General features: G+C 42.7%; 2 protein-coding genes across 2 annotated transcripts; one reads left to right on the top strand and one right to left on the bottom strand.

The window, feature by feature from the left end:
* The first annotated feature begins 673 nt into the window (after window positions 1-673).
* On the top strand, window positions 674-2118 carry LOC129856004 (histone H1.0-B). Its single transcript, XM_055924137.1, has one exon. It carries the CDS (start codon window positions 894-896, stop codon window positions 1488-1490), a length of 597 nt encoding a protein of 198 aa, XP_055780112.1. The 5' UTR covers window positions 674-893; the 3' UTR covers window positions 1491-2118.
* A 5357-nt stretch (window positions 2119-7475) lies between these two features.
* rhot2 (ras homolog family member T2) lies at window positions 7476-23665 on the bottom strand. Its single transcript, XM_055924131.1, has 19 exons — window positions 23476-23665; window positions 22455-22513; window positions 21829-21910; window positions 21534-21577; window positions 20319-20372; window positions 20078-20130; window positions 19813-19921; window positions 19521-19622; window positions 19304-19402; window positions 17971-18079; window positions 17672-17792; window positions 17123-17207; window positions 16717-16862; window positions 11139-11239; window positions 10198-10328; window positions 9882-9962; window positions 9662-9784; window positions 9284-9486; window positions 7476-9093 (listed from the first exon to the last, which is right to left on the bottom strand). Exons 1-19 carry the CDS (start codon window positions 23510-23512, stop codon window positions 8976-8978), a joined length of 1857 nt encoding a protein of 618 aa, XP_055780106.1. The 5' UTR covers window positions 23513-23665; the 3' UTR covers window positions 7476-8975.
* Window positions 23666-23922: the final 257 nt, after the last annotated feature.

Below are 23922 nucleotides of genomic sequence, written 5' to 3'. Positions count from 1 at the left end.
TGACAATGGAGCACAGTCGCAAGAAGCATAGTGCCAGTTTGTTTATTCCCAATTCTGCCTTAAAACATCAAAGAAATGAAACGTAACCATTCCACTAAAGCCTATATAAATCTATATTAACATCAGATGCTTTACCCATACATCAGATATTCTGTCATTTATTTATAGGAGGTTTAACAGTAAATAATCTCGACCACGTCACTCAAAGTCAATGGCCGGACTGTGTTAGTTCGAAAATTATATCGGTGTATTAAAAGCAAAAACGAGCTGTTGCACGGGTCAAACCACGTGCATTCGTTAAAGTATTGATTCATTTTCATTATGCATTCGTCATTTGTCTCGTCGGTTCTGTCTGTTTGGGTCAATTTAATAGGAATTCTTCAATATTGATAACAACGCGCAGTGCTTCGGGTAGGTTTTCATGAAATAAAAGTTTATCGGTCAGCGAATTCTATAAAAATATGAATATGCCCGTAAAGCCCAAAGTGTCTACTTTCAAGCCAGTCGTTTTTATAGACATATGCAATGCAATACTTTTTAAATTTAGCAAGAGTTCGAGGATGAAGAAACACAAACGGGACGACGAGAGTTCCATGGAGCCTGCTGGATCAGCTGCTGGCGGTTGGTGTTCTCAATCACGTCCGCGCTTACGCTTCATAAAGTCAGAGGAACGTTTGTAGAATAAGATGCCTTAATAGAAAATCAGCTGTGACGCGCCATCGTGTGTGGCAAATTTACATTAACTTATATGTTAATAGCAAACCCGGACCTTTCCAGAACTATTACAAGTTAGGAAATATTTATTTAGCAGCTTTTGACGTTTGTGACAGACGGGAATACTTGAACTGAACCCGCATATTCTCACAGAATTCAACAACTCTCACGAGTCAACTATGGCAGAGACGGCGGCAGCTCCAGCCCCAAAGGCAAAAAAGGCGAAGGCACCCAAGAAACCTGCTTCACACCCGAAATACTCTGATATGATTAAGGCAGCCGTCCATGCAGACAAAAGCCGTGGAGGTGCGTCCAGACAATCTGTCCAGAAGTACATCAAAAGCCACTACAAGGTGGGGGACAATGCCGATTCTCAGATTAAGCTGTCCCTGAAGAGGATGGTGAGTGAAGGGGTCCTGCGCCACACCAAAGGCATCGGCGCGTCAGGCTCCTTCAAACTGGCTAAAGCAGAGGACACCAAAAAGGCACCTAAAGTTAAAGCCGTTGTGAAAGCAAAGAAGTCGCCTGTTAAAGCCGCCAAGCCCAAGAAGGTTGCAAAGCCCAAGAAGGTGGCCAAATCACCAGCAAAAGCAAAGAAAGCAAAAGTGGCAGTGAAGAAAGTGAAAAAGTCCCCGAAGAAAGCGGCACCAAAGCCCAAGAAAGTAGCAAAGAAAACCAAGGTGGCCAAGCCAGCCAAGGCAACGAAATCCAAGAAGGCCAAAGCTGCGAAACCCAAACCCAAGGCCGCAGCCAAGAAAGCCGCAAAGAAGAAGTAAATGGACATTTCAGAGAGACTTATTATAATAAAAGTCACTGTAAATACTTTGAGAATATGTTTTTCGTATATGTAATATTATTTTTGTATGGTCTCATGCGAACTTATACGTTTTTACCTATTGTTTTCCACTCCATTGATGCTGTAAAAGAGGGTCTGGAATTAAATTGTTGGTGTGTGACAGCATTAATTGTTGGGCTACTATGTACGCTATTAATCCTCTGTGATCTTTGGAAACCTGTAGCATATGGACCTGTTAGAAAATATATGTGACACTAATCTGGAATTATTATTGTTTAGGCTATTGGAACAAGTGAATAGTTATTGTTCTCTTAGCACGAGGTCATTCTGAAAACACACGTTTCAATAGCGAGCATTGTTAAACTATACAATGTATAGAAGAACTGTGTAGGCAATGGACGTCAGCAAGATTTTCAAGTGATGCGTAATGGCTCCAAATGCGGACTCTATGCTACTACTTTGTAAACCAACCATGTTCAATTAATTAATGCTACTACTTTGAAAACCAACCATGTTCAATTAATTAAGTATATTTGTAATACACTGCGGACTATGTATTGCATTACTTTTGAAACTGTTTATAATACAATAAACTTTTCTCATCGAAATATGTGTCACAACTTCACGCGCATTTTAAGCATGCGTAGGCGTACATGTCTAAACTACCGTTCGCAACACTTATTTGAATGAATTGCACAGATTACGTAATCGAGGGGCTATTGACGAATGAAACAATTATTAACTAAATTCTACGCATATAAAACGAGTCAAAAGGAGAGCTTCCTTGACATCTGCAATCAGCTGAAAATGTTCGACTCGTATGAAGTTATGAGCCCTGGTATCCAAATTGGTAACATAATGAATAAATGTTTTATGTGGTTTATGCGGTTTGACTGAAACTATTAGCTACCGTAGACCTAAAAATGTCATATATGATTGAATTACCTAGAATTGGGGTCATTGAAAGCCCACTTCAAGGCTTTTTATTTTATTGACCAGATGTAGACCTACGCTACAGTTAGGACCTATACGTCTGAAGAAAAAAACAGACATCAACCAACACTACAACCATACATAACCATACCTACACAAACTGACGAAGCTATTACAGTTTCAGAACATGTGCCTATCAATTACCAACAAATGGCGGAGTATTAAAAAAAAGTGTTGTAATTTATGTTCTCACGGTACACCTTTCAAGAAAGTACATTTTCCAAATCCTGAACCAAGCCCATTAGCCCGAACTAAAGGTCGGGAACTGAGTCGAGCTAAAGAAGCATCCTTCGGTAATTTCCTTGTATCATTTCTCTGTAATGTAGGCCTAAACTATAGGTGAAGCAACATTATTTGTTGAGCGGAGCATCTGTTTTAAGCCATCGCTTTTTTCTGTCCTACTGTACAGTGCAGTTGGGATTTGGACAAGGAAAGGATGCCACCCTAAAGAAAACAGTTTTTTTCTACCTGAAGTTAACTCAATACTTCCATCTCCTGGTCGCTCTCCATATTCTCATGCGGTTTTCAGTGCAGCAGTTAAAATGTTTCTAAAAGGACAAGAATATTCAAACGTCCTTTTCTTCAAAGTAGTATAGCATTTATTTTCTATTACTTTTGAACTTTAAACATCAATATTTCAGTTATTCAGCTATGCTACTTACTCCTTGTAAAAAAGGAAAAACTCTTGGTTGGCCCGGTAGGCCTATCCTACCATTTCAACTTTACAGCTACCTGTGGCCAAGATAGCCTAAGTGAACAGCTATTTTGCGTTCAGTAGTTCTTCATGGCAAATATGCCCTGGGGTCGAGACAGGAGTTCATTCCAAATATAAAATATGTTTTAAAAGGTTGCCGTTTTTCACATTCCAAATATAAAATATGTTTTAAAAAGTTGCCGTTTTTGAATTTGAGAACGTTTTTGGTCACAATATAGTGACATGCCCATATATTATTCTTAACCGCAAAGTTGTCTAATTAAATTCAGAGGATGCCAACTGCTCACGTGCGAAAGAGTTCGAAAAAAATAGGTAAATAAGCAGAGGGCACCTCAGAAACTATTATTTTTAAAGAGTTCTGATAGCATAACTAGTCACACCATTCTGTTAGGCTATACCTTTTACCATATTGTCAATGCATTTATGTAAAACCTGTATCATTTTATGTGGAGTTTTGCACAAAATCTATTTGATATTTAATCATTTGCCTTTGGGCCCTCACATTAAGCACACATTGAACCAGTGCACACTAGTGGTGTGTATTAATGGATTTAAAGGGAAGCCAGGCTTCCCAAAGAAATGGACAAATAAATAACAAAATAATTAATCTTTTGTTTCTCTGTGTTTCATAATGTTCCGGCTGAATGGATCTCACAGGACAAAGCATTCGAGCGACATACACATGGCATACACATCTGTCTCTATGTGTATGCCATCTACAGTTGAAGTCGGAAGTTTACACACACTTAGTTTGGAGTCATTAAAACTTGTTTTTAAACAACTCCACAAATTCCTTGTTAACAAACTATCATTTTGGCAAGTCAGTTAGGACATCTACATAACTTTTTCCAACAATTGTTTCCAGACAGATCACAATTCCAGTGGGTCAGAAGTTTACATACACTAAGTTGACTGTGCCTTTAAACAGCTTGGAAAATTCCAGAAAACGTTGTCATGGCTTTAGAAGATTCTGATAGGCTAATTGACATAATTTGAGTCAATTGGAGGTATACCTGTGGATGTATTTCAAGGCCTACCTTCAAACTCAATGCCTCTTTGCTTGACATCATGGGGAAATCAAAAGAAATCAGCCAAGACCTCAGAAAAAAATGGTAGACCTCCACAAGTCTGGTTCATCCTTGGGAGCAATTTCCAAACGCCTGAAGGTACCATGTTCATCTGTACAAACAATAGTACGCAAGTATAAACACCATGGGACCACGCAGCCGTCATACCGCTTAGGAAGGAGATAAGTTCTGTCTCCTAGAGATGAACGTACTTTGGTGCGAAAAGTGCAAATCAATCCCAAATTAATCCCAGACAACAGCAAAGGACCTTATGAAGATGCTGGAGGAAACGGGTACACAAAAGTATCTATATCCACAGTAAAACGAGTCCTATATCGACATAACCTGAAAGGCCGCTCAGCAAGGAAGAAGCCACTGCTCCAAAACCGCCATAAAAAAGCCTGACTACGGTTTGCAACTGCATATGGGGACAAAGATTGTACATTTTGGAGAAATGCCCTCTGGTCTGATGAAACAAAAATAGAACTGTTTGGCCATAATGACCATCATTATGTTTGGAGGAAAAAGGGGGATGCTTGCAAGCCGAAGAACACTATCCCGACCGCGAAGCACGGGGGTGGCAGCATCATGTTGTGGGGGTGCTTTGCTGCAGGAGGGACTGGTGCACTTCACAAAATAGATGGCATCATGAGGAGGGAACATTATGTGGATATATAGAAGCAACATCTCAAGACATCAGTCAGGAAGTTAAAGCTTGGTTGCAAATGGGTCTTCCAAATGGACAATGACCCCAAGCATACTTCCAAAGTTGTGGGAAAATGGATCAAGGACAACAAAGTCAAGGTATTGGAGTGGCCATCACAAAGCCCTGACCTCAATCCGATAGAAAATTTGTGGGCAGAACTGAAAGTGTGTGCGAAGCAAGAAGGCCTACAAACCTGACTCAATTACACAAGGTCTGTCAGGAGGAATGGGCCAAAATTCACCCAACTTATTGTGGGAAGCTTGTGGAAGGCTACCTGAAATGTTTGACCCAAGTTAAACAATTTAAAGGCAATGTTACCAAATACTAATTGGATCTATGTAAACTTCTGACCCACTGGGAATGTGATTAAAGAAATAAAAGCTGAAATAAATAATTCTTTCTACTATTATTCTGACATTCCACATTCTTAAAATAGTGTGGTGATCCTAACTGTCCTTAGACAGGGAATTGAGTGAAAAACTGAGTTAAAATGTATTCGCCTAAGGTGTATGTAAACTTCCGACTTCAACTGTACATGATGCTGTCTGGTCCAAACGAGTATGACATTGTTGCTGCCCATAGCACTGAACGCAAGGAAAGCATCTGGCCTCTCTTGACAAAAAAAAGTATACTAAACTGTGAATGGTCCTGGCGCACCATAAAAAAGTGACAGACTCAGCGGGGATTTGGAGTCACTCCTACAAAGCCCATTAAGAGCATACATCATTGACAGAAAAACACGAATTGTTGCATCTCGTTGTGTTGTTGTCCTCCGGTGGCTAGCTAGCTAAAATTGGCCATTTCTTTAAATTAGCCATGGATGGAGATAAGGATTTGGACTTGTGGTTTTACTTAATTCTCTGTACTGGCCAATGATTATAACGGTGATTCTGATCCAACCATTAATTCATACATTGTTGTGCTCCTGGCCTGACAGGATGGAAGTTCAATATGTAGCTAGATGTAGAAGGCTAATGTTAACTAGCTAAGGTTACCCATGATTGGAAGGTAGGCTGGCAAGCAAGCAAGCAATTAGCCAGGTAGCATAGGACAACATTTTTTAAACGTGTACTGTATGACAGAGTGACAGACCATTTCATCAACATGAAAGAGGATGGCATTGGCGTTTCTTTACAAGTAGGGTGAGTTAACATGTTTTTCTACTTCACAATGTCAATTACAAAATAGCCTTCAACACTCTACTCAGCAAATTGGATGCAGTCTATCAAAGCCCCATATACTACACACCACTGCGACCTGTATGCTCTCGTTGGCTGGCCCTAGCTTCATATTCGTTGCCAAACCCAACTCCAGGTCATCTATAAGTCTTCGCTAGGTAAAGCCCCGCCTTATCTCAGCTCACTGGTCACCATAGCAGCACCCACCCGTAGCACACACTCCAGCAGGTATATTTCACTGGTCACCCCCAAAGCCAATTCCTTCTTTGGCCGCCTTTCCTTCCAGTTCTCTGCTGCCAATGACTGGAACGAATTGCAAGAATCACTGAAGCTGGAGTCTCATATCTCCCTCACTAACTTTAAGCACCAGCTCACAGATCACTGCACCTGTACATAGCCCATCTGTAAATAGCCCATCCAACTTCCTCATCCCCATGCTGTTATTAGTTTTGCTCCTTTGCACCCCAGTATCTCTACTTGCACATCTATCACTGCAGTGTTTAATTGCTAAATTGTAATTATTTCACCACTATGGCCTATATATTGCCTTACCTCCCTTATCTTACCTCATTTGCACACACTGTATGTAGACTTTTTTTCCTATTGTGTTATTGACTGTATGTTTGTTTATTCCATGTGTAACTCTGTGTTATTGTTCGTGTCGCACTGCTTTGCTTTATCTTGGCCAGGTCGCAGTTGTAAATGAGAACTTGTTCTCAACTAGCCTACCTGGTTAAATAAAGGTTAAATAAAAAAATATGTTTTTCTACTTGCATGAACGCACACACACAGAAATCATAACCATGGACAGCCACATATTTAGCTTATGTTGATTGGACTAAATTGTTTTTGGTATATTTTAGTTGTCACTGTCTTAAGACTTAGCAGAGTTGATTTGATGATGTCGAAATGTTGAAGTTCAAATGGTGCTGGAATAGCGGAGGCACCTCCTGTTTGCTTTGTAACTTGCGGTAACTCTCTGGGGTTCTAAATCAATAGTCGCTTAGTGGTCCAAATATGTCAGAAACATTAACTTGCTTGACCATGATGTAGGTCATGTAACTGTCTGTTGCTGTACATGCAATATGCTTTGTGGACGTCACTGGACAGAGGTTGCTATCCGGTTTTGTGATAAAACAAAAGGTGTGATTGAATTTATTTTACCACTGTCTTCTTATTATCTCTGCCTTTTTTTTGGGGGGGGGGGGGGGGGGCCGGGCTTCCACAGTGATTTTACTCACGCACCAACAACACACTCTAATACTCAAACAGTCTGACAGTCAAGGATAGAAGTTTGGCAAAGCAGTAAACAATCCTTGTTTTGTTTTATTTAGCATTTCACTTCAGTTGTTTTGATATCACTTTCAATCAATAAGATCCACATAACTTTTTCTGTGGCAATAGCAGGTCCCCAACTAAAATAACCCACCAATAAAAATTTGTGATTCCCATATTTAAAAAAAGAAAAAAAAAGAAGTTTTTTTAAAATTATACAATCAAAATCTTGACACACAGGTCCATGTATGCATACATGCAAATATACATGTGCACGCACGCACACACACACACACACACACACACACACACACACACACACACACATGGCTGATTTAGCAGAAATAAAATTTGGGGCCTAAATTCCTATTTGTGGTGAATGCACATAAAAGCCAAGACTAGGGGAGGCAGATATTTTCCTTATAATGATCATTCAAAGCGTTAATTTGCACAGGGCAGGATTTAGTCTTAATACCATAAAATAAAAATGATTCGGCTGTTTTAACATGACTGATTACTTTGAGTAAGGAGGGTGCATTACAGAGTTCAGTGTTTCTTTTTCATCAATCTAATACAATATAGTCACTTCTCTCAACAAGACATTGCTTCCTTCTCAATTCTAATCTGGCAAGCCACAACTACTGCTATTTTGTATTATTATTTTTGACATAAATAAATGTATCTAGTTAATATCACCCACAACTGTAGTATTGTAGCAGAAGTTAATGGAGTGATAAGCATGTATTTTACTGGAACGGTCCGTAAGAGAGAGGCTTCTGTATTTGGCAAATCAGGTCTGAAAGTCTATCTCAGTGGCTTGGTCAATGGGAAGACAAGTCTTTAGCTTCTGCAGGGGACTTCCTGTGCCCGCTCAGAGTGTATGTTGCCCGGTTACGTCCGTGCAGCAGGGTCCTCCATACCCCCCCCCCCCGTGATATGGACTGTCTAAATTTGCCATTTTGGTTTCTAACCAGCACCAGACTTTTTAAAGTTTGATATGTTCTTCCAAATTGCATTATTACATTTTGAGATTCTTTTCCTTAGGAAAGACCACACATTAAAAATAAATCTATCCATTCTCCTGAACACCTTGTGGATGCATGTGGAAAAGTCTTCTTGTATCTGTATATCCTCATTTGATAAAGCAACCACATCTTCGTGGCAGCTCTTGGGGGAATCGTTGCATTGCGCACAGGGAGGCTGCCTCCTTAGCCTGGATTTTAACACCATAAGGCAGAGCGAGCAAAGGTGGTCAGGAGAGGGTGAGAGATATTGTCACGCGCCTCCATTTTGACTGAGATTATTACAGTCAGTCAAGAAGACGTGACTAACTGGAGTAGACTGGAAGAGCAGAGCAAAGACGAGGAGAGGGGAGGTTAGGGTATAAATCATGACAAAGTAAAACGTATCTGTGTTTTGTCTGTCTGGTCTAGGATGGTCTAGTGTGTCTAGGCGCTTGGTCTGGAGGATTGGTCTGGAGATTGGGGTAGTGGGAAAAAAGAGGGAAGGTGGGCTCCGGTCAGGACCCTAGTCATTTCTGTCGGGCGAAAGCTCTGTACATGGCAAAGCCTAGGACCGCGACTACTGCTGCTCCTAGCGTCACTCTCAGCCAGAAGGATGTATTGCTCATGTCGGAGCCGTTCAGGTGTCTGTGGGGGGGGGAGACGAAGGCGTCAATGAAAGGACATATGAAACCGCATAGAGGTGCAGACATGAAAAAAGTGACATGATTTTCCAGTTTCTCAACACTGAATCGCAAAAACTATAGATTAAATGGCGAGTGATTGACAGAGGGACCAACAGTTTGCCAAATGTGACAGTCAGAGAACTAATACGTACGGGAACATGGCGGCCCAGGCCAGCTTGGTGTAGATGTTCTTGCTGGTGGAGTCCAGGGACAGGCCGGAGAAGGGGAGCGGCGGAGGCAGTCGGTGTTTGTAGCAGAACTCTGCCGGGGTCATCCCGTGGAGCTGTCTAACCTCGGGGAGGTCTGCTTTGGAGGCCACCATCACACAGGGAATACTGCTGTCCATGTAGTGTTGCTACAGAAAGGAGACAGATGTGGATGAAGAGGAATGGGATATGGCGAAGAGAAAGAGGATGTGGGGAAGAAAGAAATGAGGGAGAGAAAAAGAGAGGCGTGAAACACTGAACAGATTCCTGATCATATCTGTGAAAACCAGAGAAGCTCTGAAGAAGACATGAGATGCCACACACCTTGTAGATGCTGGCACAGTAGTCGAAGGAGTGGGGGTCACTGACATCATACATGAGACAGGCTACGTCACACACTGCGTCTGACTCCTTTAGGAACTTTGTTTCCACATCCACCTCGTAGAGCTGCCAGGGGAAGACGACAGATGGGAGGTGAGGCTAATGTACTCTACCAAAGGTCAGGGGTCAGAGTTGAGGTCAAAGTAAAAGGTACGGAACTCACGATGAGGAACTTCTCCTGGTTGCTAACTTGAACAGTGTTTATGGTGTAGAGGGAAAATGCACCGGTGGAACACTCCTCTCTCTGAAACAAACACACCGACTGTTACTCTCATCATTAGTTGTAGCAATGCTAGTAGTTGGGGCTTTCAACATCATTTCTCAGCTCGGACACGCATTGACAAAGTGGAATGGTTTTACAATGAAGAGTTCAAGGTGTACTACTAGTAACAAAGTACTAAACGGTTCTTCCAGGAATGTGTGATTCTGTATCGCTATTTAGTCTAAATAACAAGTCAACAACAGCGAGATAATCGTACCGCTGTGTTTCGGCCGAGGAAGGCCTGGAGGAAGGCAGACTTCCCAGTACCCCGTGGTCCGATCACCTTACATAGGAACACTGACCGCTGAGTCTGGCTCTTCTCCAGGTCCATAGCCTTCTCCCGCGTCACTGCAGAGGGACACACGCGGATAGCGCCAACACAGACACACACACACACACCGAAAACACAGGGAGTACACATACAGGGAAAAACAGACATATCAGGACAGGGAACCATTGATTAATATGATGGAGCGCTATCAAAGCATTTCAAACATAATCGTATTTCCCCTTGTGGGTAACAAGGGATACATTTTGAATCTGATCTAAGGTGGTAGGACCTCTCCCACATTTATAGCCGCGTCAGCTAAACCTTCTCGACTCTGCTGGACAGGCTGAGTGGGTGAGACTTACGTCACCCTACCCTAATCCTGCTACCCCATGCAGCCACGCCCTCAGTTTTACACACAGACACACACACACCAACCAGCGTTCCTGAAGCACCCTTGTTGATGCAGGTTTTCGCTTCAAACAATCCCACTCGGTTTCACTGGATGGTGGGTTGAGGTTAATTGACCAATTGAAGGAATACGACCACGGCATTATTGGTACCCTCAAATAAATGTGTGAATTTTGTGTTAGCAGCGCATATAATAACTACACAACACACACTCTGGTAGTCTTCACACCAGTCAAATAGCATATTCAAAGTTGACCTTTCAGAGTCACTGTACATCCTCAGAAGGCATACATGTACTGTATATAATTCTGTCTGTAGGGCCTATAGTGAACCAGATTATAGTTCTAATCCTCTTCTATGTACAGCGAGTGAGGTTTACAGGGTCTTGTTAACATACAGTCTATTTTCCTAGAGAGGCTACTTGCAGCAATGTAAAAACAAACAAAAAAAGACGTGTTGACATGCGTACAGACACAAACCTGTGACTGCAGTGGTTTGGGAGTCCTGCTCAGTGAGAATAGGGTAGCCCAGGTATCCCAAGTACTCCAAACAGCGATGGATGTCAAGGTACGCTGAAAGACTGTAATATGAAGAGAAGTCACATTAGTGAAATTAGGAGGGAATAAGAACACTCACTGTCCTAATCTAAATCCCCTAACACATTCATTTGTACTCACGGACCTCCTTACACTGAAACTCTAAACATAAAAACCCCCATAGCTGACATACACACATTGTCTGGCACACAAAGCTACAGTGCCTTATTCAGACCCCTTGACTTTCCCCACATTTTATTACATTACAGCCTTACTCTAAAATTGATTAAAATGTTTTTTTTTACCCCCATCAATCTACAAACAATACCCCATAATGACAAAACAAAAACAGGTTTAGAAATATTAACTAATTTATAAAAAAAGATAAAAACTGAAATATCACATTTACATAAGTATTCCCTTACTCAGTACTCTGTTGAAGCACCTTTGGCAGCGATTACAGTATCGAGTCTGTGGGTATGACGCTACAACCATGGCACACCTGTATTTGGAAAGTTTCTCCCATTTTGCTCTGCAGATGCTCTCAAGCTCTGTCAAGTTGGATGGGGAGAGTTTCTGCACAGCTATTTTCAGGTCTCTCCAGAGATGTTCAATCAGGTTCAAGTCCGGGCTCTGGCTGGGCCACTCAAGCACATTCAGAGACTTGTCCCGAAGCCACTCCTGCGTTGTCTTGGCTGTGTGCTTAGGGTTGTTGTCCTGTTGGAAGGTGAACTTTCCCCCCAGTGAGGGCCTGAGCGCTCTGGAGCAGACTTTCATCAAGGATCTCTCTGTACTTTGCTCCTTTCATCTTTCCCTCGATCCTGATTAGTCTCCCAGTCCCTGCCGCTGAAAAACATCCCCACAGCATGATGTTGCCACCACCATGCTTCACTGTAGGGATGGTGCCAGGTCTCTTCCAGACATGACGTTTGGCATTCAGGCCAAAGAGTTCAATCTTGGTTTCATCAGTCCTTGGTCTGAGAGTCTTTAGGTGCCTTTTGGCAAACTCCAAGCGGGCTGTCATGTGCCTTTTACTGGAGTGGCTTCTGTCTGGCCACTCTACCATAAAAGCCTGATTGGTGGTGTGCTGCAGAGATGGTTGTCCTTCTGGAAGGATCTACCATCTCCATAGAGGAACTCTAGAGCTCTATCTGACCATCGGGTTCTTGGTCACCTCCCTGACCGAGGCCCTTCTCTCACAATCTTTATTTAAAAAAATGTATTTAACCTTTATTTAACGATTGCTCAGTTTGGCCGGGCGGCCAGCTCTAGGAAGAGTCTTGGTGGTTCCAAACTTGTAGGCCACTGTGTTCTTGGGAACCTTCAATGCCTTATTGTATGTCTCTCTCAAATATCAATATGCCTTGCATACTGTTGTTCAGGCTAGTTATCATTGTTTTGGTTTGCTATGGACCCCGTAGTTCCACTCTCCGTACCTCTGATACCTCCTTTGTCCCACCCCCCACACATGCGGTGACCTCACCCATTGAGACCAGCATGTCCAGAGATACAACCTCTCTTATCATCACCCAGTGCCTGGGCTTGCCTCCGCTGTACCCGTGCCCCACCATACCCCGGTCTGCACATTATGCCCAGAATCTATTCTACCACGCCCATAAATCTGCTCCTTTTATTCCTTGTCCCCAACGCTCTAGGCGACCAGTTTTGATAGCCTTTAGCCGCACCCTCATCCTACTACTCCTCTGTTCCTCGGGTTATGTGGAGGTAAACCCAGGCCCTGCATGTCCCCAGTCACCCTCATTTGTTGACTTCTGTGATCGAAAAAGCCTTGGCCTCATGCATGTCAACATCAGAAGCCTCCTCCCTAAGTTTGCCTTACTCACCGCTTTAGCACACTCTGCCAACCCTGATGTCCTTGCCGTGTCCGAATCCTGGCTTAGGAAGGCCACCAAAAATCCTGAGATTTCCATACCCAACTATAACACTTTCCATCAAGATAGAACTGCCAAAGGGGGAGGAGTTGCAATCTACTGCAGAGATAGCCTGCAAAGTTCTGTCATACTTTCCAGGTCTATGCCCAAACAGTTCGAACTTCTAATTTTAATAATTAATCTCTCCAGAAATAAGGCCCTCAATGTTGCCGCCTGCTACCGACCCCCCTCAGCTCCCAGCTGTGCCCTGGACACCATCTGTGAATTGATCGCTCCCCATCTAGCTTCAGAGTTTGTTCTGTTAGGTGACCTAAACTGGGATATGCTTAACACCCCGGCAGTCCTACAATCTAAGCTTGATGCCCTCAATCTCACACAAATCATCAAGGAACCCACCAGGTACAACCCTAAATCCGTAAACATGGGCACCCTAATAGACATTATCCTGACCAACTTGCCCTCCAAATACACCTCTGCTGTCTTCAATCAAGATCTCAGCGATCACTGCCTCATTGCCTGTATCCGCCACGGGTCCGCGGTCAAACGACCACCCCTCATCACTGTCAAACGCTCCCTGAAACACTTCTGCGAGCAGGCCTTTCTAATCGACCTGGCCCGGGTACCCTGGAAGGATATTGACCTCATCCCGTCAGTTGAGGATGCCTGGTCATTCTTTAAAAGTTACTTCCTCACCATATTAGACAAGCATGCTCCGTTCAAAAAATGCAGAACCAAGAACAGATATAGCCCTTGGTTCACTCCAGACCTGACTGCCCTCGACCAGCACAAAAACATCCTGTGGCGAACTGCAATAGCATCGAAGAGCCCCCGCGATATGCAACTGTTCAGGGAAGTCAGGAAACAATACACGCAGTCAGTCAGGAAAGCAAAGGCAGCTTTTTCAAGCAGAAATATGCATCCTGTAGCTCTAACTCCAAAAAGTTCTGGGATACTGTAAAGTCCATGGAAAACAAGAGCACCTCCTCCCAGCTGCCCACTGCACTGAGGCTAGGTAACACGGTCACCACTGATAAGTCCGTGATAATCGAAAACTTCAACAAACATTTCTCAATGGCTGGCCATGCCTTCCTCCTGGCGACTCCAACCTTAGCCAACAGCCCCGCCCCCCCCGCTGCTACTCGCCGAAGCCTCCCCAGCTTCTCCTTTACCCATATCCAAATAGCAGATGTTCTAAAAGAGCTGGAAAACCTGGACCCATACAAATCAGCTGGGCTTGACAATCTGGACCCCCTATTTCTGAAACTGTCCGCCGCCATTGTCGCACCCCCTATTACCAGCCTGTTCAACCTCTCCTTCGTATCATCTGAGATCCCCAAGGATTGGAAAGCTGCCGCGGTCATCCCCCTCTTCAAAGGGGGAGACACCCTGGACCCAAACTGTTACAGACCTATATCCATCCTGCCCTGCCTATCTAAGGTCTTCGAAAGCCAAGTCAACAAACAGATCACTGACCATCTCGAATCCCACCGTACCTTCTCCGCTGTGCAATCCGGTTTCCGAGCCGGTCACGGGTGCACCTCAGCCACGCTCAAGGTACTAAACGATATCATAACCGCCATCGATAAAAGACATTACTGTGCAGCCGTCTTCATCGACCTGGCCAAGGCTTTCGACTCTGTCAATCACCATATTCTTATCGGCAGACTCAATAGCCTCGGTTTTTCTAATGACTGCCTTGCCTGGTTCACCAACTACTTTGCAGACAGATTTCAGTGTGTCAAATCGGAGGGCATGTTGTCCGGTCCTCTGGCAGTCTCTATGGGGGTACCACAGGGTTCAATTCTCCGGCCGACTCTTTTCTCTGTATACATCAATGATGTTGCTCTTGCTGCGGGCGATTCCCTGATCCACCTCTACGCAGACGACACCATTCTGTATACTTCCGGCCCTTCCTTGGACACTGTGCTATCTAACCTCCAAACGAGCTTCAATGCCATACAACACTCCTTCCGTGGCCTCCAACTGCTCTTAAACGCTAGTAAAACCAAATGCATGCTTTTCAACCGTTCGCTGCCTGCACCCGCACGCACGCCCGACTAGCATCACCACCCTGGACGGTTCCGACCTAGAATATGTGGACATCTATAAGTACCTAGGTGTCTGGCTAGACTGCAAACTCTCCTTCCAGACTCATATCAAACATCTCCAATCCAAAATCAAATCTAGAGTCGGCTTTCTATTCCGCAACAAAGCCTCCTTCACTCACGCCGCCAAACTTACCCTAGTAAAACTGACTATCCTACCGATCCTCGACTTCGGCGATGTCATCTACAAAATAGCTTCCAATACTCTACTCAGCAAACTGGATGCAGTTTAACACAGTGCCATCCGTTTTGTTACTAAAGCACCTTATACAACCCACCACTGCGACCTGTATGCCCTAGTCGGCTGGCCCTCGCTACATGTTCGTCGCCAGACCCACTGGCTCCAGGTCATCTACAAGGCTATGCTAGGTAAAGGGCCGCCTTATCTCAGTTCACTGGTCACGATGGCTACACCCACCCGTAGCACGCGCTCCAGCAGATGTATCTCACTGATCATCCCTAAAGCCAAAACCTCATTTGGACGCCTTTCCTTCCAGTTCTCTGCTGCCTGCGACTGGAACGAATTGCAAAAATCTCTGAAGTTGGAGACTTTTATCTCCCTCAACAACTTTAAAAATCTGCTATCCGAGCAGCTAACCGATCGCTGCAGCTGTACATAGTCCATCTGTAAACTACCCACCCAATTTACCTACCTCACCCCCCATACTGCTTTTATTTATTTACTTTTCTGCTCTTTTGCACACCAGTATCTCTTCTTGCACATGATCGTCTGACGATTTATCACTCCAGTGTTAATCTGCTAAATTGTAATTATTCGATTTATTGCCTACCTCATGCCTTTTGCACACATTGTATATAGATGTTTTTTTTTTCTACCATGTTATTGACTTGTTTATTGTTTACTCCATGTGTAACTCTGTGTTGTTGTCTGTTCACACTGCTATGCTTTATCTTGGCCAGGTCGCAGTTGCAAATGAGAACTTGTTCTCAACTAGCCTACCTGGTTAAATAAAGGTGAAATAAAAAAAATAAAAAAATAAAAAATGCTGCATAAATCTTTTCATACCTTTCCCCAGATATGTCCCTCGACACAATCCTGTCTCGGAGCTCTACGGACAATTCCTAATGGCTTGGTTTTTGCTCTAGACATGCACTGTCAACTGTGGGACCTTATATAGACAGGTGTGTGCCTTTCCAAATGATATCCAATCAATTCAATTTACCACAGGTGGACTCCAATCAAGTTGTAGAAACATATCCAGGATGATCAATGGAAACAGAAGCACCTGAGCTCAACTTCGAGTCTCATCGAAAAGGGTCTGAATACTTATGTAAATAAGGTATCTTTTTTAAATTTGTAATAAATTTGCAAACATTTCTAACAACCTGTTTTTGCTTTGTCATTATGGGGTATTGTGTGTAGATTTTTAAAACGTATTTAATCTATTTTAGAATACGTCTGTAACGTAACAGAATTGAGGAAAAGCCCAGCGGTCTGAATACTTTCCGAAGGCACTTGTACATACCAAGGTGGCTACAAAGCGAACAAAGGTCAGTACTCACGTCCATTGACACATGTAGCCATGATTGGAGATGTAACCCTCGTCTGTGGTTGAGACCGCCGTGTACACGTCTGCGCCCCAGGGCATGTAGGGAAACACACTAAAAAGGTTCTTGAGCTCCGCGGGAGAGAGGGCAGAGTCCTTATCCTGGTGTAAAAATAAATATTGATAGAGGGGTAAAACACACCATTAAGTCCTAACAAACTTTCAGCAGCTCTAAAAACAGCCATGCTCTTGGAGAAGAGGGGCACATTTCAATGCCTAAAATGAACTGGGGTCATTCCACTTAAAAATGTGTATTCTATTTCCACTTAAAATATAACCTGCTTAGTGCTTTGTTGACAAATAGACAGATGGATATAAATAAATGGACTTCCTGATTGATGGCCACTGAGGTGGTCACACACCTCGTCATACTTGTCAAACAGCCTCTGGAGAAACTGGTGACCCAGATGATTGAGCTCGGTGGTGCAGCCCACGGGCACCCGTAACCTGGCAACACACAACAAACAGCCATATAAATACCTGGGCTTACCGTACACACACACACACACACACACACACACACACACACACACACACACACACACACACACACACACACACACACACACACACACACACACACACACACACACACACACACACACACACACACACACACACACACACACACACACACACACACACACACACACACACACACACACACACACACGTTACTTGCCTGAGGTTTAGCTACTGGAACGATCTATCGCTCTGGCTTGACAAATGAACATAAATCGTGTAAGGGCAGGATGTTTTCTGGAAAACACTGACTCACCAAAAACCTTTGTGACAATACTCGTGCAGTATCCTCTTCAATATCACATTACAACATGGGGGAGGTAACCAACTGTCTCTAACACGTCTGTGATTGGGTCAGAAACACAAAGTAGTGGAGCCAGAACACCTACTGTGGGTATAGGTAGTCATCCGTCAGCTCCAGCGAGTCATCGTAACCAAACTTCCTCAGGATGGTCCACGTGGTCTCGTGCCGACCCCTCTGGATGAACAACGTGTTGAGGAACAGGAAGCCTGGTAATAGAAGATACAATAGAATCATGTCTGTTATGTCGCCATCTTATCACGTCGGCTCCATACTAACTATTACCGCTACTAGCAACAATGAATTTCACCATTTTACCAGAAGCTAAACCCAACAAGTCCTATATCATTAAAGACTGAGCCATCTCACTGTCGGTTCATCCCTCACCGTTCAGGGTAAGGCCGTTGTCCTGCACCCCGTCGCTCGTGTTCTTCCACACCACAGTCTTCACGTCCTCCAGAGCTTGAGAGGCTAGAGGGTTCCCGAAGCACGATTTCTGAGGAACCGCGCACACACAGAGAGTTAAAACTATACCCGGCTGTTCCAATGGCCATGCCAGTTTTACACCTTGCCAGCAATTTATCTCTTACACATGTACACTTCCATTCAAAAGTTTGGGGTCACTTAGAAATGTCCTTGTTTTTGAAAGAAAAACAAAAAAATGTGTCCATTAAAATAACATCAAATTGATCAGAAATACAGTGTCGACATTGTTAATGTTGAAAATGACTATTGTAGCTGGAAACGGCAGATTTTTTATGGAATATCTACATATGCGTACAGAGGCCAATTATCAGCAACCATCACTCCTGTGTTCCAATGGCACGTTGTGTTAGCTAATCGACGTTTATCATTTTAAAAGGCTAATTGATAATTAGAAAACGCTTTTGCAATTATGTTAGCACAGCTGAAAACTGTTGTTCTGATTAAAGAAGCAATAAAACTGACCTTCTTTAGACTAGTTGAGTATCTGGAGCATCAGCATTTGTGGGTTCGATTGCATGCTCAAAATGGCCAGAAACAAAGACCTTTCTTCTGAAACTTGTCAGTCTATTCTTGTTCTGAGAAATTAAGGCTTTTCCATGCGTGAAATTGCCAAGAAACTGAAGCTCTCATACAGCGCTGTGTACTACTCCCTTCACAGAACAGCTCAAACTGGCTCTAACCAGAATAGAAAGAGGAGTGGGAGGCCCCGGTTCACAACTGAGCAAGAGGACAAGTACATTAGTGTGTCTAGTTCGAGAAACAGACACCTCACAAGCCCTCAACTGGCAGCTTCATTAAATAGTACCCGCAAAACACCAGTCTCAACGTCAACAGTGAGAGGCGACTCCGGGATGTTGGCCTTCTAGGCAGAGTTTCTCTGTCCAGTGTCTGTGTTCTTTTGCCCATCTTAATATTATATTTTTATTGGCCAGTCTGAGATATGGCTTTTTCTTTGCAACTGCCTAAAAGGCCAGCATCCCGGAGTCGCCTCTTCACTGTTGACGTTGAGACTGGTGTTTTGCGGCTACTATTTAATGAAGCTGCCAGTTGAGGACTTGTGAGGCGTATTTCTGATCAATTTGAAGTTATTTTAATAGACAAAAAAATGTTGCTTTTCTTTCAAAAACAAGAACATTTCTAAGTGACCCCAAACTTTAGTGTATATATTAGTAGATTAATTGATGTATGGTTGATAGATTAAAGGATGGATGGAAGAGTGTTATTTGATTCTCACCTGGAAGCAGTTAAGTTCAGTGTCACTGAGGATGCGGTCATGGTCCTGGTCTGAGATGCTGAAGACTCGGCTGAGTGCTCGGACACACATTGACTTTAACTGGAAGTAACATCAGCACACAGACACAGTTAACACTCAACAAAGCAAGATTCTGCAATAAAACCAGGTCATTCCAAAGGTATAAAGCTAAAGCGATCCTCAAAATGTCCTCCCTGACCTGTTTGTCTTCCGGGTCGTAGAGCGGGGCGGTGGGGTGGAGCACAGCCTTCTGAGCGTAGTAGAACAGTTCAGAGATGTTCTTCAGGTTCTTGGCAGAACACTTGGGAGAGAAAAGTCAAAACCTCAGGTTTGCCTAATCATAGGTGTGTTCAAACAAAAACAGTTCAACTAAATATTGTTTGCATAAGATCGGTGGGAGTAATTATTGGTGCGAAATCAGGTCCTCATTGCGTTGAGTGAGTGGGGAGGCAGCTGAAGAGAGCAGAGTGAGTTTGAGATGCAAGCCTTACCTCTACACAGGTCTCAATCTCAGAAAACTGGTTCATGATAGGTAGAATGGTCTCCATGGAGCTCCCAGAGCGAAGGTCCGATTTATTCCCCACTAGGATTATGGGAACTCTGTGACATCATAAGGGTTGAATTTAAGATCAAAGATATCTAAATGTTTTATGACACAAAAGGCCAAAGAGGCTAGTTCAAGCACAACACTTTTAGGCAAGGACGACGCACACAAGCTTCTAAGCACATGTCATTAAAACAACAGTATGTACATACTTATTCCCCTTCTCTGCTTCGCCATTTACCAAGGGGATCCATTTTGTTCGGATCTGAAAAGTGAGTATCATAAGAAATGATAGCAAAACACTAATAAAATCTCTCATTTATCATTTTGGTCCCATACTGTAGGCTACATTATACAAATGCTTGTTATACCATGCCAAATGCTTCCATATTGGTTTCTCCAAGAAGGAAATGTAAGATCTATAAAAGACAGTGTACATGTGTGAGAAGATACCTTGTCTATAGTTTCCTCTTGGGTGACATCATAGACCACACACACCACGTTGGCCTGCAGGAGTTGGGAAATCATGGTTGGAGTGCAAGGCCTTTATCATCAACTAAAGCACGCAATTGAACACATTCTCCAAATGAACTCAAATGATTGTGAATTTGTAAGGCACAGCTGGGAAAGGCTCACTACAACACATACTCAACACATTATTAAATAATGAGGCGATAGATCAACTGGTGGTCATCTACAGATCCTTCTCCTGTTCATTAGTGCACTTTGATGTCTGTTAGGTTTCGGTTAGATTAGTATATTTTTTTTTAACATAAATGCACTATGCATTATGTGGGTTGAATGCTGTAACACAGAATAAAACAATTAATAAAAGACCCATGATGGTAGTGACTACCCATTACAGCTTATCACCTATTAACCATCAGTTAATACGTGAGGGCACATACTTAGGGTGTTGTGAATTCTGTAATGAATGTATTGTAATGTCTTCAAAATTGTATAAGTGCCTTAATTTTGCCGGACCCCAGGAAGAGTAGCTACTGCCTTGGCATCAGCTAATGGGGATCCATAATAAATACAACACAAAGTTATTCACATTACTTTAATAAAATATTTATGTTGTGTATATTACATTTGTTTTATTTGATCACTATTATTTCATTCCAAGTCATCAGCTCATCTCTTTAGAGCTGCTGCCTATGTTGTCTGACAAAATCACTATTTTAGTAGTTTTCAATGTAAATAAGGCATACTTTTATAACTGCTGAATAACAATACCTCGCAAAGCAACTGCTCTCTATGTATCCCCTCTTGATTGCACATTCTTCTATCTCTTACATGGCAGGCGTAAAAGAAACAGACCAGACAAGTAGCCATGGTCATTGTAGTATATTATCATGTTTTCTGCGCATTGAGCTCACAGGAAAAAAATAAATCATAATTTAACCGACGTCAGTCAATTAGTTGTTTAAAAACAGAAAAATAACAGATATTTCGATTAATAGCTTAGCATTACCTGTTCAGCTAGGTGTAGCGTGTAGTTTCCCCTAGACCCTGATCTTGGGTCAGTTTAGTATTTTCCCCAACTAATGGTTAAGGTTAGGATTGAGGGTGGGGAAGCTGATCCTAGATCTGTACCTAGGAGAAACTTCACCCTTGAGCGTTCAGCTAAGGAAGAGGTGTGTCAACACTGAGAACTAGCCTTACCTTGATAATCTCCTCTCTGAGGACCTCATCTGTCTGTTCCGTTTCTGTAGGGCCAAAACAATGCACTCAATTTAATCAACTGATAACCAGTTGATAACATTTACAGCACCTCATCAGCAGCAGCACTGAATTGGACCGATAAGCAAGCAATTACACTTAACCAGGAGTTCTGTTAGCTTGCAGACAAGACTTTCTGGCAGCTAGGAAGATATTTGGTCTCTATAGAGACACACAGGCACATACACAGACTATAGCAAGAGAGTTGTATTAGGCCACTGAGCGAGCAGCACCTCACCTGAGTAGTCCACTATGTGTGTGGGAACTTTCTCTGGAGTGACATCGGCAGGGATAGTGATCTCCTCAGCTCGGAGGGGCACCTAAGGGGGATTACACAAATTCAACAGTCTGACAGAAGGACTCCATTAACCTTTAATTCGCTTGGAACTGACAGGCTGAAATTAACTTCATGGTTAGAGTGTAAGGAGTGTTTAGGCATTACACTGTCTGATACTGTGATAATGACTTAGAAATGTCCTCTTTTTGGATGAGGTGAGGAGAAGTGGCATATTATGAGTACAATATTACAATAACGAGTGCTTATAAATGCAAAGTAAAGAGGACCAGTAGAGGTTTATTTTCCCTACCAATCACACTTTCACAGTTGAATATAGCCACCCTCTGTGTGCTGTGGCGTAGATAGCAGACAATGTGTATGCAAACTTTGAATGTTCCAAGTCAATGAGAATGCTGCTTTTGTACGGTGTAGCAGTAGCCATTAAATACATATTTTATAAATAAGCGGACTATTTAGTCATCAATGTAGTGTTTGCATTCGGTGGGTATAATTTCTTAGATGTGTCAGCACTGCACATAAAACAGAGATATAAACCAGTGGGAATGTACAGTCATAGCTACACTTACATGCTCAGGAAATTCCTCCCCAACCAATGACATGATGAGTGATGTTTTGCCCACCTTGGCTGTTGACAGAGGGGTGAAAAGTGAAACGAGACATTATTGAAAGAGGAGGAAAATGAAGCCTGGAAGAAGAGTATTTCTGGTCTGCAAAACACATTTCACCCTGAGGTCATACCGTCAGGTAAATATATCACATTCTCCAGCTCATAAGTAGCCAGAGCTGGATTACATGGGGGGCTAATACTTACGCTGAACTATAACTAAGTCCTAAGTCTAAATTTTGTCTAAGTTTATTATAAGTAGCTAGTTAAATGTATTTTATTTTATTAACCACAGAGTACGGCCTGATAAGGGGTTCTCTCTGACATTCTCCTGTTGAGTTTCCATGAATAGGTCTGTTCATGAATAGCCTATTCAAAAAGAGGGGCAAACAAAGTAGCTAAAGTTACAATGCAGCTAGGGATACAAAGATAATTATTAGGAAAATACTTGGTGGTAATTACTTGTAACAGTTTGCTAACTAGCTAGAATATATCTGTTTTTTTCTCCAACAACCAACCACCAATATTGTTAGCAAAACATGTCAAATAAGAAACATCCTCTTTAGCACACTTGGTGGCAAGGTATCTAAGTTATTTGCTAGCTAACGCATGAGAAAACATTTTGACAGTTAACTAGTTAGCTAAATAGTTCTACCTAGCTACTAACTTGGCGAGCTAACGTAGGTTAGTACTGTAAGTACATGTGCAAAACAACCCGTACTGACTAGTACTGTCAGATTTGGTGCTGGCTAACTAGCTAATGTTAGACTAACTATGTTATGTAGCTAAAACATAATGATGGGATAGCTGCCAATGCTATAACATTGGGTAATTAGTTAGTAATTCACGGGGGGGGCAGATTTATAGAAAACTGCAGGTTTCCATCAGGCAGTCTGTAGCTAACAACAAGGCGTTAGCTGTACAGTAGCTAACTAACGTTAACGCGCTAAATATGTGTCAATATTAAAATAGGATTTACTTACGTTCACCCAATAACAGTATCCTGACATCTCGTTTCATGTTTCGCTCCCTTTTCCAATGAGTGTACTCTGCTGGGTCTTTTGCGTCTAAATTATTTTGACTTTTTAACCGCAGTTCAGGTAGCTAGCTACCTCTCGGACCCATTCCAGCTAGCTAGTAGCTACAGTTAGCTAGCAGCACCCAAGGAGAAATCTTGTGGCTTCCGGTTCAAGAGAGCCAAAAATAGCGCCCACTGTCGTCCATAGAGAGGGCGAACTTGTAGCTACTGTAACAATATAATGTGTACCAAGTACAGTAAGTTGAGGTTTTAAGAATGTCCTCTATAAGCCCGAGGCAAAAAAAGTAAAGAAAAAGAAAACAACCAATTTATTGAGTCTACAATGTCAGATTTCATTTTTCCCAATACGTATTTGAAATCAAATCGAATCTAAGTTTATTTGTCACGTGCG

The sequence above is a fragment of the Salvelinus fontinalis genome, chromosome 1 (assembly GCF_029448725.1).
Source record: "Salvelinus fontinalis isolate EN_2023a chromosome 1, ASM2944872v1, whole genome shotgun sequence".
NCBI classification, from domain to species: Eukaryota; Metazoa; Chordata; class Actinopteri; order Salmoniformes; family Salmonidae; genus Salvelinus; species Salvelinus fontinalis.
This window is presented reverse-complemented; position numbering and strand designations above follow the sequence as displayed.

Coding starts and splice junctions, on each gene's coding strand:
- LOC129856004 (XM_055924137.1), top strand. CDS start 894: ATGGCAGAGACGGCGGCAGCTCCAGCCCCAAAGGCAAAAAAGGCGAAG.
- rhot2 (XM_055924131.1), bottom strand. CDS start 23,512: ATGAAACGAGATGTCAGGATACTGTTATTGGGTGAAC. Junction 22,514..23,475: donor GATACTGTTATTGGGTGAAC/GTAAGTAAATCC, acceptor CTCTGTCAACAG/CCAAGGTGGGCAAAACATCA. Junction 17,208..17,671: donor GATGACTACCTATACCCACA/GTAGGTGTTCTG, acceptor GTGTGTTGCCAG/GTTACGGGTGCCCGTGGGCT.